Genomic DNA, 16,638 nt, shown 5'->3' on the forward strand with positions numbered 1-16,638 from the left:
TGCACCTAGTGTTTCCTCTTCCTTAGGCAAATTAAAGAATGTAGATTCCAACTCTGAAACTGAAGACTGGAAGTCTGAAGAGATGGATCCCTGCATCATGTAATATTTTGCTTGTCTAGCTTGGGGAAGGAAAAAAAAGAAGATATCATTGAGACTCCCAATGCGGTGAATTAACTGTCTTCAAAAAACTGGTTTCTGAAATAGAGCTGAAAGCATCTTTTCCTCTATGAAAGTTACAAGAGGAGTGGGGGGAAATTAAAATAAAAATTAAAAAAATCATGCACCAGGTTTTAGTATGTCAAGAAAAGGTAATGCAGACGTTCTCTATAGAAATGATCATGCAATCATTTCTAAAAATGGTTACAAAAGGTAGCAAAGCGTGAAATATGTAGTTGAGAGGACAACTTCATGCAGAATGGGTTTGTACAGTACATACCCAGATAGGATCTCTTGGGAGGTGCTTTGATTTCTTCATCCTTACTATCTGCAGCTACATAAAAAAAGTTGGGGGGGGAGGGGGAAAGGAAGGAAAGACAAAGAGACTTGTATGATTAAATGCAGCAGTGGGTCTCTTAGTTACAGTTTAGTCAGTTAGTACATTTTGCTTATAAAAAAAAAAAAAGCCAAAACAAAACATGCTAGAAATTTTAGTCTCTGTGCTTTCTATAAGGCTCCCACCCCATGATGTTAATATAGGGTCGAACAGTAGGAAGTCCCAGCACAGTCTCAACGCACAACGCAACAGCAATATACCTAGGGGGAGAAAAGGAAGACTGAAAAAACCAGCTTAACTCTTACTTTATATACTTTTCATGATCAGAGAAAACAAGCTGTTACCTCAGCAACGCTGTGTAGATATGTATGTATAATCAGCTAAGACAATACAGTTCTGTTCTAAACTAGTTTCAAAAAGCCTGAGCTCAAGCCAGTCGTATCAAGAAAGACAGAGCAGACCCCATCTGCAACCATTCTTCATGATGAATTTTTTCACTCTAGCCTTCCTCTGCCAGTTAAAAACCCTGTATTACGCAAGAGTGTTTTCCAGTGCCAAAACCAGAGATCTGCAAGGGATCAGAGTGCTATAATAAGGTACAAGTTATAAAGCAGGTTAAGACAGCCAGCAATTGGAAGGAAGACAAATCTGCATGAATGACGAGAGGAAATCATCTTCATGTAACAACACAAGAGCCCATGTTCTACTTAGGAGCCTGGGCTTTACTATAAGAAGAGGCATCTGAGAGCCCCCTTTTAAGAAACATTGTCCCCTGGTTTTCAGTATAGTTCAGACATTCAGAGTGCTCAAAACCTGTCACAACATCTTGGGCATAACTGAAATGTAGTATTTGTTGGAGAACAGTGGAAGGCTTATTTGGGGAAAGAAAAAGAGAGTTCTTCACAGAGTGTCTGTCTCTCCAAGAATATGAAGAGACTGGCATGGACTGCCAACGTTTTCATGAGTGACCAGATATTTTTTAGCTGTCTGTACCTGTGAGGACCTTGCTTGGGCTTCCTGAAAAGGTCCTGATTCTCCAGTCAAGACATGGGATGTGCACAGTTGGCTTTTCAGTATCTAGCTCTCTAGCATGGGAGCACCATCATGCCACGGAGAAACAACCATAACAAAAGGAACTACCCCTGACCTTTGAGCCTTTCTGTACCGAGCTAACAACACAGCACGCACATAGGGCTGCACAGACACCAATTTAAAAGTGGGCAATGAATAAGGAGAGCTATTGTTACCACAACAATGGTACCAGGAGATCTGCAAGTAAAGCAGTCAAGATGCACTCAAAGTGGCGATAAATCAAGGATAAAAGATGAGGAGGTATTGTTCATGCCTGCTGATTTCATCTGAAGACTCTTTGCCGTAGCTTTCAAAGTATTCACACACAGGAGAGAGAACCCTCTATGATGGGAGGTTTTAAAATAAAGGGGGTTTTTTGTTGTTTTCTTGTTTTGTTTGATATTTTTTTCCAATTCAGACCAGTTGAAAGCAGGCTATATATCCCACGTTTAAAAAATAATCTAACAGTTGGATATATAAAGACGACTTACTCTGCATTCAAACAGTACATGTAATTAAAGGATAAAGTTTATGTATCCAGAACAAGATGTCAGAGAAGGAGGCAGCAGCAGCAGCACAAGATGGGCTCCACCACTTTCAACTTACTTTCGCTTTGCAAGGCTAGAAGGGAGGGGGAACGAGAAATGGGAAAAAGGGAAATCCCATAACTGAGAAGTAACAGAGAAAAAATAAAAGATTACATGAGTTTTCCTAATAAATTCTCTGTATAGACCCTACAATAAATGATCAAATATTACTGAAAAGAGTCCAAGGAGACTGTATTTTTCATGCTATGATAGTTACCCTATAAATGAAAGTACAAGCAGTTCCACTGAACTACTATTGATACGTATTTTGACCCAGGAACGCCACAAAACAGGCAAGGGAATAGAAAACAAGCTTCTCAGGATTAGGAGAGGCTGCTCATTAATGCTTCAATACATTTTAAGGAGAAACCTTCTGAACTAGTTATTACTTCAGGGATCTCACCTGTGAGAATAATAAAAACAAGGGGGAAAAAAGGCAACTCCCACATAATTCAAAACACGCTGGTAAACATATACTAATGTGACTGGGGGTAAATACTGCATTTAATAGTAATACAAGAAAACAGCAAACTCCCACTGAAACGTTCTATTCACTTTCTAAATATTTTGGATTATTTTGCAGGAACATTAAAAGGGAAGATAGAAATTAATGAAGAAAACTGTTTAAATTGAAGGCCAGCCATGTGAGAAATAAGAAATTATATTATCACACAGAAATTGCGCACCTTCCCCTCAGGATTCTGCGAGGTTAATCAAAAACACTGACTTCAAAACTAGGTTCTCGCTGCCCCAGTAAGCTATGCGGAAAGAAAGTAAGTACACAGATGTATCAGCTTGCCTAGATCACCATAAAATTCAAGAGATAAGGAGTAAGATTAGAAACACGATCTCACTCCTACTCCTATTGTGCTTGAAATACAAACCTTTCTGACACGTTTTAAAGTAGCTTTGTGTGCATTTATATGTTTATTCTGAGCCACTGCGCTATAGTTTGCCTCACTAAAAATCAATCACAGCTAAGAAAAAGATTTTAGCTGTTTCAAAGTTTGTGGGAGGATGCAAGCCTCTGATGAGAACAAACAATGAAAGTGGGCAAAAATCAGTCTCTCTAGGTAATTAAACACATGACAAGCTGAGTTTCAGGGAAAAGAATGAATTGACACAATGCAACCTTGAGGAGTTTCCATTACCTGGTAAGGGAAAGACTGATTATCCTTTAAGAGACTGTACATCTTCCAGGGAGAGTTGTTTAAAGAGGGCTATATACTAAAGTGAATGGCCTCCCTTTTTGTACAAAGGTTACCGTAGGAGCCTGCAAGAGCATGTGTGTAAACACGCATGAAGATAATTTCCCCTCAGAAAGGGCAAACAGAGAAACCTTTCTGCCAGTTCACCAAGTGCTAACACACAGAGCAAAGGAGGGAGAAAGCATACATGCCGCTCCCGAATGCTTCCTGGATTCTAACTGCCACTAAATCTGGCTGTAAGTAGTTTTTAAGTCATTCATCCGGCCAGACTAACAAGCCTTGTGAACACAGCAGCTTCTCTTTAGGAGCTAGAGTGCTCCTCTTCCACATGAATTCACTTACCTGAATAGTTTCACACTACACTCCACAATGAGTGGAAATGGAAGTAGCTTCCTTAGCTATTAGATAGATTACCCTACCGCACAGCCAGTAGATGCCACCTTCTAATGATGGCTGTGGATATCTGGAACTGAATCAGACCCTCAATTATTAGGGAGGGAGGGAAGAGAACAGATGGAGAGAATAAATTATACATCCGTATTGGCAAAACAACTGACAAAAAGCTGACAGCATTAATTCTGTTCTTGTTGATAATAAGCTGTAACATAAAATGTTATGTCAAAGCCAACACAGAGAAACACAAAAATACCCCTCTCGCATTTTGTATCTGGGGAAAAAAAAGCAAGGACTTTCCAAAAAACTTGAACATTTCATTAAATAAAGAATAATACTCTGCCCTCAACTGAAATTATCAATGCTTAAAAATTAACAATCAAAATTTAAAAAAAAATATGACAATTCCAATAAATCCCAACTAATCACATACTTAACCCCAAAGAAATGGTGTACAAAAAGACATAGTTTTGCAACGGTGATATGACAGCACTTTCTATTTTGACAGCAAATAACTCAGTAAGCAGAACATAAATTATGTACAGAAGCAAGTGTTTGCAATTGCAAAATAAAATTTCAGATAATAGTGTATAATCATACATAAGAACATGGTAGAAAGTACAGCTGAAGAAAATAACTTCTTATTCTAGCTAAGATCTTAAAAAAAAAAAAATCCAGGCTGGTGCAATGGCATATCAGCCAGCTATATATTCAGGGTGTTATGCGAAATACTGCAGAGAATTCTGACTTCTATACCAAATCAAGACCTATCTGAAATAAAATTACAGCTTTACATATTTATTTGGAAAAAAGCGGTTTTAAAAAAAGAAGTTCAGGAAGTGCTACACTGAATTATCAAGAAAGGAGACTGGATTGCAACTCAGAACTTTTGTCCAAAATACAGTGCACCATGCTTTCAAAAAGATTTATTCTGCAAAAGCCAGTTTCTGTCACTAACCTGCAAAAGAGCGGCGTTTTATGTTTAGCTCGTTGGACACCCGTACTTCAGTGCACAGTTTCAGCATCAGTAACATAGTTATGATCATGATAATGCTTTGCCACAAAAGAGGGGATTCAAAACGCCTTCCAAACCTAAAAAGAAAAAAAGTAAAAGAAAATATATGAAACATTTCAAAGATGACAAGCTTTGTACTCAGTTACTTTCATTCTTTGATCCTATCTAAGCACCTGAAAAAGGAAATTCTAATGGTAACAGGTATGAAAGGCTGAGGAAGAGAAAGTCACCTGTTAAATCTAGATGCAGAGACAGTAACTCAGAGCCACAATCGCCTTACAGGAGTATTTAAGAACCTTATTACAACATCCCTGTGGACTGATCCTTGAAATTCCGAAACAGGAAGCTTGAGTCTTTGTTTCCAAAGCCAGCAGAAAACCTATTGTTTTGAAAGGAGCAGCAGATTCATTGAGAAGTACAGAGAGACCAGAGAGTTATGCCACGTTAATGCCAGTTATGTGTCCTCGCCACATACACACTCCATACAGATTTCACAAGGACTTCTGTGCAAAACTTACCTCTCTCGATTTTTTTTCATTTTTAAAATGAAGTAATAAAAACAATAGCACTTGCCTTACAAAGAAATAAATACCCACAGCTATTAGCTTGCTAGGTTAGCATAGCAACTTCCTAAGGGGTGGGGGGAAGTATTGTGCTCTGTCTGCCTCTAGACATCTGAGTGGAAAGACCAGGGCTGCAGAACACACCAAACCATGAATTTGTGTCTAACCTGGACCAAGGCTGGGGGGAAAGTAAGGAAGTCTATGATTCTAAGTTCAAAAGACGTAGGAACCAAACATACATCATTTGTCCTCTCCTGTCCTCCCCTCTCCTCCCAGTTTAATTTCTCTTGCTCTTCTGATGATGCTTGGTGGGGACTATTGAGCCCTTCCTGCACGTAACACAGAGAGATAAAGCTGGATTGTGGCCAGTCTTGACTGGAGAGCTTACTCTTATGTGATCACACAAGGTTCTACCTGAGAAAATGAGACCCTTCAGTGAAGACCGTTGATAGCCCAAGTTCCTCCTCCTGCATTATTTGATGAAAGCTCAGCAACCCTCACCAGACACACTCGGTAAGCGCATTAGGGGTAAAGGGTAGAAGGTTTTCATACACAGCCCTCAAAGTACATTGGATTTACAACAGGAAGGCTACAGGCACGCACATCACTGTGAGCTGCTTCTCTGAGCTCAGTTCTGCCAGGTTTTGCCTTGAAGACAGAGATGCTGAGGAAGGAATTTGGTGAGAACGCACTGCTGTGCTCCCTAGCTCCTTCAGCCTGCACCATAAGGCACACAGGCTTTCTGAATTCCCTCCCTGCACAGTTACTAAGGCCATTCTCTGAGCACTCCAGCACGCTGCTGGAGACCACAGCCTCACAGGCAGGGCTACCACTGCCCTCGTCTTAATAGTTCCTGTTCCATAGCACCCTGGCAAAATATAGTTTCTTCTGCTTGGTCTACTTTCATAGCAGAGCTCCATGTTAGTAAAAATCAACTAGGGTCACCATCACGCTCTCTCAAACAAACATTTCCACTATAGCCATTTCACTACAGAGAGATTTCTTTGTCATGAGTCAATAAGGCACAGGAGAGAGACTAGAAAGTCCTTGACTAGCTTCCTCGGAAATCATCCTGGGCAGAACAGCCAAGCAGCTCACACTAATTAAAACAGCCAAGTGTTTCCTACCTAATGGCATACAGCTAAGGAAAAGTAGGACAATGCCTTGAGTATCCACACCACTGCCAAAGACACCACCAGCAGCTACTGGAAGAACAGCAGTTGCACGCCATGTACCTTAGTCCCCCACTTCTTTCTACCATCAGCAAGTTTGCGGACGACACCAAGCTGTGTGGTCTTGTCAATACACCAGAGGGATGTGATGTTATCCAGAGGGACCTGGACAGGCTGGAGAGGTGGGCTCAAGTAAACCTCATGAGGTTCAACAAGAGCCAAGTGCAGAGTTATGCACCTAGGCCAGAACAATCCTCGCTATCAATAGAGACTGGGGGATGACGCATTAGAAAGCAGCCCTGAGGAAAGGGACTTGGGGGTGCTGATGGACGAGAAGCTGGACATGAGCAGGCAATGTGCACTTGCAGCCCAGAAGGCCAATCACATCCTGGGCTGCATCAAGAGATGTGTTGCCACCAGATCCAGAGAAGTGATTCTGCCACTTTACACTGCTCTGGTGAGACCTCACCTGGGGTACTGTGTGCAGGTCTGGAGCCCTCAATATAAGAAGGACATGGACCTGGTAGAGAGGGTCCAGAGGAGGGCCACGAAAATGATCAGGGGGTTGGAACATCTCTGCTATGAGGACAGGCTGAGGGAGCTGGGGTTGTTCAGCCTGGAGGAGGCTCCAGGGAGACCTAATAGCAGCCTTCCAGTACCTGAGGGGGGCTACAGGAAGGCTGGAGACAGTCTGTTTACAAAGGCCGGCAATGACAGAACAAGGGGCAATGGCTTTAAACTGGAAAAAAGCAGATTTAGATTAGACATTAGGAATAAGTTCTTTACCATGAGGATGGTGGAGCACTGGAATAGGTTGCCAAGGGAGGTGGTTGAGGCCCCTTTCCTGGAGACATTCAAGGTAAGGCTCGACGAGGCCCTGGGCAACCTGGTCTAGTTGGGGGTGTCCCCGCTAACTGCGGGGGGGGGGGGGGGGGTGTCGGACTAGATGACCTTTGAAGGTCCCTTCCGGCCCAGATGATTCTATGATTTGTGGTGGGCCACACGAGAGCCATTGTCATAACAAATCTGGAGGATGCTATGAGAAAGAAAATAAAGAACAAAACTGATGCATGTAATCACAGGCAGAGTGCTCTCTGGATAAGGCTTGCACTGCACTAGGGAAAAACACAGGGGAGAATAACAGAAGTTTGGTCCAGCCTATGACCCCTGCCCATGATCACAAAACTCATTCAGCCCGTGTTGCTGACTGGGGCCGAGTTCCCCTGAACTACTGAAATTTGCTACTGTTCTATTTGTCTCTTATCCAGGGAACGAGAAAACAAAATGGGGAAGACTTACTTAGTATTACAGAGCAGTTAAAACTGTTTACATTAGGCTTTTAAAACCATCTCCAATTACAAATGTATTTACATGTAAAAATACAGTAAGGCATTTAAGAGGGGCTGAGCTAGCAGAACAGTTAAGCTAGAAGCTATTATGATGGTAAACCCAGCGCGCAGGTCGCTGCAAGGTTAGCTTCTCCCTGCTGATGAGATTATTGGCCATGCAGTAATGGGTGCCTCACAAAAGCATTGCTTGCGGTATAAACATCCACCCACTACAAACACTCATAAGCACGGTCACCTGCTGTCTGATCATCGGGACAATGTGCCATCACCACAGCCTTACTGGAATTAAGACTGGAAGTATTGCTGCAGATCCTCTACCACTTAAAAACTGGGGGGAAAAAAAAAAAAAGTAAAACTCACACAAGAGAGGTAAACTGGAAATTTAAAAATTCTTAGAGTTCAAACAATGCAATATACCTGTAGATTGTATTATTTTTTTGTAACAACCCTCCAGCCAAAGACAAAGGTTACAAAACAAAACATACTCATGTGAAATACATCTCCCCAAACACCAGTCCCCTAACTGAGTCCCGCAGGCAACACAACGCTCTAAGCGAGGTCCCACCTACAGGAAACCAAACAGTTGCCCTGGAGACCAACAGGCAGAGAAAACAGGACATGGCCTACACCACACTACCACCACAAGACGACTGAAGGGGAAACCAGCGCCAAGGACCACCGTCGGGTCCTCAGTACTTTAAAAGTAAAGTCAGAACACTCATTTTGCCCAGGACCATGAAAACAAAACACCTCTCGAGGCTGCTTACTCTACTTCAGGCTGATATTAGGGCCTGTCAAAGCAACACTAATCCAGTTTAAGATTCCTCAAGCCAGCTCGATCCAGGAGCACTGCAAGATGCCGGCCCTGCAGGGAGAACGCGCTATTGTCCGTGTTCTATTTACTTTCTGCCTCGCAGAGGTGATTCCCTTCTTTGCCCGAGCAGGAGCCGGGAGGGGAGGAACATTAAAGCAGATTATAAAATGAAGAGCTTTAGGATACTAGAACGGGCTCGCAGAAAAGAACAACTCTGAAGTCCTGGGGATGAGGAGGTCACCATCGTTATTGTGCATTTTCACCTCACAACTACAGTATTATGTGACAAAGTGAAAAACCACGACATTTGCAGTATTCAGGGAACTCAGACTTCGTATGTCAGACTACAGAGACAAAGAGGTTTTTCCACTGTTTACCTAATACTGTAAAAACAAAATAACTTTTTCCTGTTCTAGTAAAATATGTAAATAAAGGGGAGGGAGTGGCTTATATTTTATTAGTATCTCAACAACCTTAAAACAATTAATGCATGTTCAGGGTGAAGACAACGAGGGAAGTGAATATTTAAGCCAGAGCAGAGACTAACTAGTCATGGAGAAAGCTAGGTACAGCTCAATCCTGTTGCAATAATCCTGCTATTCCAGTCCCGGACCTACACAAAACAGCAAATGTTGATTGTGCAAAAGAAGCTCAAACTCGATCAAACACAAAAGGTTTGCTTATCGCCTTTCCTAAGACGTGTCATAAAAGAAAACTGCCTGCTGTTGGTGCAACCAGGTGACCATCACCCTGACCACACCGTTTTCTCCTACACTCCTGAAGGCCATTTCAGCTTCCACCCGCCCCAAGAGTGGAAACCACCAAAGCTACTATGGGCATCACTGCTCTGGGTCGACTTTTCCAGCTCTTTGGGAAGCTACAGATTCTAGGCAACACGGAAAGTGTGTGAGATGCTGCACACAGCGCCAGGGCCACAACAGACAGCCCGGTGAGACAGCATGGCAGCTGTCCTGAAAGCCCATACAACTACAGAATCTAATCAGCAGAAGGAAAGGGAAACAATCTCGTTTCACAACAGGAGCTCTTGATACGAGTTTCTCCTTGACACGTAAACTTCCAGGACTTTATGGAGCACCCAAAACAAGCTTCTCGCTTGGGCATACCAAAATCCTGCTTTACCTTTACTTTTTGTACAAAAGAGCAGTGCATTTTATCCTTGCTCTCTGGCACATACAAAAAGGAGGAGGAATTGCATAACTCTTCCGCTCTCAATATCTGAGTGAGATTCCACTAGCAGGCCATATGTAATGCAATCTTTCCAAGTTGTAGTCACTCTTGTCAGCTTGGTTTATACCATCGTCCCACCTTCACCACATGGTAAAAGCTGGCGAGACCCATTTTAGTAACAGAAGTCTTCAAAGCAAAAGTTTCTCCTTCCCACAGGAAGCCCTACAGACAGGCACCACTGGCCCACCATCTGAAGCCAAAGCAGCACCTGACAGCAGGGACCTGACCCACAAGCAGCACTGTAGGTGTTACAGCAAAATAAACAAGTATGTAGGAAACTACCCCAGGCAACAGCGAGTCCAACATTTTCCTATAAATTACCTCCAGCTGCATGCTCGTCTCAGTAAACCTCTACTCATAACAGGGAGCTTATTCCACCGAGTCTGGCACGGAAAGCTCCCAGTTCTACCGACATTACAGTTTTCAGAAGGTAAACTGATGGGGAATGGGTAGAGAATTGCCTTTGCTCAAAAATAACACACTCCGTAGTTTTCATCTTTTCCCTGACCTGTCAGAACTTGTTTCCACAGTTTGTCTTCAGGCAACTATTTTGTAAGAACAGCTCCAAAAATTGCAGTTTTATTTTCTGCTGTTTAGATTTCTAAGGTGTTGCTGTATGAGGCTTAGGCCAGCGGCCCACAGAATTACATCTCAACACTTTTGGAAAGGATACTTTCTTCCTGGAAAATATACAAACCATATCATACTACCACAGAAAACATTTTATGGATTGCAAAAACTGAAAAAAAAAAAAGGCCAAAAAGGTCTGGGAATAGCAGGGAGCACAAGTACTTTTGGCTGAACTTACTCAAGATACAAATAAGAATGCCTACAGCTGATGTCTGAGAAATCTATAGTTGCCTTCCCTCTATTTATTCTGATTTTAATATGATAAGAAACCACAGTTTATCTCATCATAAGCTCTGCTTTAAAAAAAAAAAGAAGGGGGGAAGAGAGAGAGGGGGAAGAGAGGGAGAATTCACAAGTAAGTTCTTCTGCATCCTCCACCCCCAGCTGATTACACAACTCTCGCCTGCCTTCTCGCTCCCGTTCTTGATGATGACAATGCAAAGCTGTCAGAGTGCTGGCCACAGCTAAGTTGAAGTGCCACAGTATGCTGTGAAGCCAGCCTACATTGTCAGAACAGCCTAGGACAGCTTAACCCGATGATTAACCACCTCTAAGATCGAGCATCAGTAAGATCCCCTCGGATATTTCACAGCTAGTCTTGAACAAGAAATCAGAGCTAACTCTAGCAAGTATGATAAGACATCAGCTAAAAAAAAAAAAAAGGTAACGAAGTGTTTTATTAAAAATGCAGAGGGGAAAAAAAAAATTGCTATCAGATTTTTCAGAGAATGCCATACATCTTCATATGTACCAGAATTACAAAGGCGCTGAGTTTTGCACTGCCTCTTCCTCTTCACCCGCAGCACAGACCTTCTCCAGGCTGACCAGTCCAGAAGCTGAACAGAGTGGAGAGAGAAACAATGACCTCTGGGGTCTGGAGAAGACTGGCAGGAGAAGCAGCACTGACAATAGCAGAAGGATTAGAACAAAGGAGCAGTTGATACCAATCATAAATCACAACCAGCATCTACAATGGCACCTCAAAATAAGCACTGCTTTCAAGCATTATATAAAATTATAACAATAGAATATTACAAAAAATAAAGCTAACTTGGTATCAAGTCTAGTCACAGCACAGAATCTACTTTTCACACTGGTAAACCGAGACCCCATTGTGTGATGCTGTGAACCCAGACTGTCTACTTTTCAAATTTTATTTTTTTTTTTTCAGAATCCTCTTCAAAAGGGCCAAAGACTTCACATACAGGCAACACACTGAACCACAAGTTTGTACAGTCAAACTTCCAATTTCTTTTTCCTAAACAAAAGCCATGTGTGCATAAACAAAGTGGAATCGTGCCCATTGCTATCCATACACTGTTTTCATTCTTACAGACGCGTCCTCTCCCACTGCTTTTCCAAAAAGTTCTGGCATCATGTAACTCACTGTTGGAACGGAGCAAGGCCAAACGCAGATAAGTGAAAGCAGAAACGTCGCTTTAAAGATGACATTTTGAGACATTGTGAAATAGAGAAGCATGAAAAGTGACTTAATGGATAATGGGTTCCTGTCATCACTAGCAAACAGAAGTTTGGTGAGCACACTCTGAAACTAAGGGATTAGGGGCGAGGAAGACAAGGAGGAGAGGCATTGCACAGAGTCCTCTTGACTTTAAAAGATGGCTTGCCAGTGGAGACAGTCTAGTTGGAGGAGAGAAATTGTGAGAACAGGTAACTGGAAACAGGTTTGTTATCCTTGATCTCAGCAGTACTTTGTTCATTGGCTACTGTCAAAGGGTAATACACCAGCTGCAACTCTATTGACACACAAAATGTGCCAAGATTAGGAAGTAAATACTCTATTTGGAGGGGAGATGAAAGGTCAAACTTCACCCACTGCAAAACCAGACATTAGACAAAAAAAAAAACACAAACAACAAAAAACACCACCAAAACCAAAAAACCCACACACCTCTGAGAAAACAAAGTACAGTTCTAGGAACATATGGATCTGCCAATTCACATATGGAATCTACCAATTCACAGAAAGGAAATGAGGGAATTGCCCCCACAGAGGTGGTGAACAAAGCATAGCAGAGCCATAGGGGAAAGGTGGGGCTGGGTCTGAGCGAGAGAGACACAGAAAGACCAGCACGACTCAGGAGTGAAAACACAGAGGAAACACAGCATAAAAAGCAGGAACTGTTTATTCCTGTTGCCTGTGCATCTGAAATACATAAGATTCCACACTGTGAGCCTCAGATTCGAGAATATATGAAATTCAAGAAAAATCTGGAAGTAACAACAGAAACAAATTAATGAGTTACAGAAGTGTATTTGAAGTTAAAAAAACAAACCAAACCAATCAAATAAAAAATAAATTAAAAAAAAAAAAAACCATGAGTCAATCTAAGAAATAATTAATGCCTGGAAAGCAACACTATTAGAACTTCAAAGTTTTTAAAGCCCACTACTTTAAGTACTAATTTTTGGATTAGAGTGGAGGGGAAGTCAGAGGGGATGAATCTGGCACAAATCATACGCTTAATAACCAGGGGTAACAAAGAGAAACTGAAAACAATTGAAAACAGCAGCTGTATGTAAGTGAAGTTCTCAGAAGAGAGACTTGGATTCAGATCTGGACTGGTTTGCTAAAGGGAAGGAGTCATCAACTGGTACTTTGAAAGTCAGATTGGGGAAAAATTGTACACAAAACAAAATTACTTGTAGGAACAGTTCTGTTCTGAATGGATCAAATTATTTAATAAATTCAAAACAAAATAAACAAAACCCTTCTAATTCCCTCCCATGAATATCACATACACATTAAAGTAACAGTGCTGTTTATGCCAAATTATCTACAGTGCTGTGCCCCGGATAACACATTAGCCATAGGTGACATTAAACAACTAACGCAAAAATTGAATTGCCAAGCTGCTCTATGGGTGCATTTTAAACATGTTCACAGAAATCAGAGGCTCTTGCCCTGCTATCTTCCTTTAATCATCCATATGCACAAGGATAATATCCACCCTCAGTTGCAGCTTTCACAACTTACTGCTCATTATAAATGCCAACCAGGGATGCCTAATCTTTGTAAGAAGAGAAGAAAAATATTCTAGTCAGTGAACACTGAATTATCATTATGCAAGTCATCTCTTCTGTCTTTTAATTCAACAGAACTCAAAAGAGATAAGATTAATTGTAAGTACAGACAGAAAGGTTTGTGCAGACTGATGCCTGCAATATTTCCCCATATGTCCCCGTATTTCCCCTGGCTTGTCCCACAAGCCAGCTGTGTGCTTTTCACACCCTCTGTAACCAGACACACCTCTGCCCGTGCTGCATGAAGCCACTCTGTGCCATCACCAAGCCTCAGGATGACCAGAGCCTACACAGAGCTAGTATGCGCCAGGGAGCGATACTATTACGTGGCTTAAATACTCACAGGAAAAAAAAATTACATCATCTTACCAATATAGCTGCATTCTCTCTCTTTTGAAGCGCTGACAAATCTTTTAACGTTGACATAAATTATAACTTTTCATTACCCATAGTATTTATTCTTTTGGACATCTCTTAATTAAATCAACTCAAATTAAAGATCTTTCAGTTCTTCTATCGTCCAAGTCTCATTTAACAGATGCACTGGCCTGGGTTACCCTGAAACTGCCAGCATCTCCATTCAGGTGCAAATCATTTGTATATTTCAACTCCCTCCAGTGAAACAAAAAAGTTAGACAATTTTTATTTCTCAAACCGCCAACTTGGACCTTTCACTTCTCCTCCCCCTGCCAGTTCCTCTACTTCCCTTCTGCTCTCTGCTTTCTCCAACAGCTGCTCCATACACTTCTCCCCAGAAAAACATAAGTCCGATGTAACAAGTAGCTCTGATCGAGTGATGACTCCTCAGTTTGACTCCTGGCTGGGGTCCCCAAAACAGGCCCCCTCCTGTTTTCTCCACTCCAGCACAGCACCTACACGTTGCATTTTGCTGTAGAGGCTCCTAACGAGTCAGAGGAGCTTTAAAAAGAAACTGGAAACCAACAAAAGCATGTAGCCTGTTACCCATCAGTTCTTTGTGGACTATAAAGCAGTGTTTTCTAGTCAAAAATAACTGGTTTTAGTCGCAGTAGTTTCCCAGACTATTTCATCTTTGGTTTCTCAAGTACAGTCCCAGTATTGTAGCATCCATGTTATAAGTAGTAATGAGGAATATAAGTTATTAAAACTCATTCACAGACATCACACGCTTATAACATTTTCTTTGTCTGGCAGCACAAGACCTAAATATGGAAACAAACTTGCTTTTAAATATTGAAAGTGGTGTTGAAAACGAAAAGAGGTTGCTTTGAAAGACAGCCCACCTTTTGCCTGAGTATCAAAGATGTAGCTGTGCATGGAGCTCCAGAAATGAACCCCCTCTGAAGCCAGTTGACATCCCGGGAAAATACAAGAACATATGGCAAGTGTCCCAATGACATTAAAAACCAACTAGATGCTAGAATAAGCATGCAGGACCAGGGCTTTCACTCCGAGAAATGGGTTAGAGGGGCAAGGGAAATGTAAAGTACAGTCAGCAAGAAGAAAGACCCGACTTAGAATAAACCTCTTTCCTTTGCCAACAAGTTAAAAAGTTGCATCTTGGAACATCAGAGGGCTGATAATCAGATGTGGTAAGCGTAACAGACAGTGCTCCTGAGCCCAGCCCGTTTTACTCAACGCAGATTCACCCACTTAAGGAAAGACAGTATGTTGATCTCCAAGAAAGGCGAGAAAGTACATAAAACACATTATTTCCTTAAGTATTCCAAAATCAAAGCTTTACAAACTAGCAAGCAAGTAAGAAGCTTTAGAACTGGGCACACACACACACACAAAAAAGCCAACACAACAAAAAGAAAAAAAAAAAAAAAAAAAAAAAAAAAGCCCTGACTTACCAAAAAAGTATCCTCAAAATGTTGGCGACCAGTAACACCAGGCAGACGTAGGTGGAGAAGCCCTCTGCGTTCTGTGTCCGGCGGATGTCCCTGTACTGGGGGATGTAGGGCACCACGCCGCCGAACACCATGGCCCCCGCCGCACCCCACGACACCAGCTGGTGCATTGGGACCAGCAGCCACTCCAGGCCACCCGCCTCCATGCCGGGGGGCCGCAGGGAGGCTGCCCCGGGGGCAGTCACCGTGGAGGGATCGCCTTCCGCTGCGGTTCTGCGGCGGAGCCGGGCTTCAGCCACGCACGGGCTCTCGGCTGGGATGCGGCACCATGGCTGCGCCCTCTCTCGCAGGGACGGGACCTGGGGGAGCGGAGCGGGACGGGACGTGAGCCTGCCGCCTCCGCCGCCGGCTGCTCCGGCCGCTCCCAGCCCGCCCGCCGGGCTCTAGCGAACCTCCGCCGCCGCCCTGCCGCAGGCGGGCCGGGGGCCGCCCCCGCTCCGCCGCCCCGAGCCGCCCTCACGCGGGCTCCCTTCACAGGGAGAGCCGCCCCCGCCCCGAGCCGCCCTCACGCGGGCTCCCTTCACAGGGAGAGCCGCCCCGAGCCGCCCTCACACGGGCTCCCTTCACAGGGAGAGCCGCCCCCGCCCCGAGCCGCCCTCACGCGGGCTCCCTTCACAGGGAGAGCCGCCCCCGCCCCGAGCCGCCCTCACGCGGGCTCCCTTCACAGGGAGAGCCGCCCCCGCTCCGCCGCTGACGACACCTCTCGCCAACGGCGCGGAGCGCCAGGCCCGAGGTACGGTGGGCAGGGAGGGCACGGGCACCGGCACCCCCGCCCGGCTGCCGGGTCGTTTCTCTGAGAGGGGGCCTCCCTCACCTGCCCGCGCCCGGCCCGCCGCCGGTTCCCCGCCGCGCCACGCGTGTCTGCCCACCCGTCCCCCCCAACCTGCTCCCTGAGCTCCGGCAGCCGCCATCCCCCTCCGCCTTGCCGCCGCTCCGCAACTCGGGGCGGGGGCGGACCAGCGGTAGCGGAGAGCCCCGGGCGGCCCGTGACGCCAGCGATGACCAGCCGCGCCTCCGCCAATGAGCGGCGGGGCCGCCCCGACGGTTCCGCGGGCGCCGCGCCGCCGTCTTCCCGCCCCCCCGCTCATCCCCGCGCGCGGCTCCGCGGCGGTGGCGGCAACCGGCGGGGGGCAGCGGGGCTCCCGGAGGCGGCCCGTC

At 44.3% G+C, this 16,638-nt stretch overlaps 1 protein-coding gene across 2 annotated transcripts in view; it reads right to left on the reverse strand.

Annotated features, from left to right (window-relative positions):
• SLC66A2 (solute carrier family 66 member 2) overlaps window positions 1–16,416 on the reverse strand; it is a 64,409-nt gene extending 47,993 nt beyond the window's left edge. The window contains exons 1-4 of one of the 2 annotated variants that reach the window (XM_074146532.1): window positions 16,364–16,416; window positions 15,424–15,779; window positions 4,711–4,844; window positions 437–490 (exon numbers count right to left, since the gene is read on the reverse strand). In XM_074146532.1, the coding sequence (XP_074002633.1) occupies window positions 437–490; window positions 4,711–4,844; window positions 15,424–15,626 (391 nt within the window). In that variant the 5' untranslated portion in view covers window positions 15,627–15,779; window positions 16,364–16,416. Of the gene's footprint in view, window positions 1–436; window positions 491–4,710; window positions 4,845–15,423; window positions 15,780–16,363 lie in introns of those variants that run through there. The other variant, XM_074146531.1, reaches the window with a different exon arrangement.
• Between the last annotated feature and the right edge of the window lie 222 nt (window positions 16,417–16,638).

The sequence above is a fragment of the Numenius arquata genome, chromosome 4, assembly GCF_964106895.1.
Source record: "Numenius arquata chromosome 4, bNumArq3.hap1.1, whole genome shotgun sequence".
Taxonomy (NCBI): domain Eukaryota; kingdom Metazoa; phylum Chordata; class Aves; order Charadriiformes; family Scolopacidae; genus Numenius; species Numenius arquata.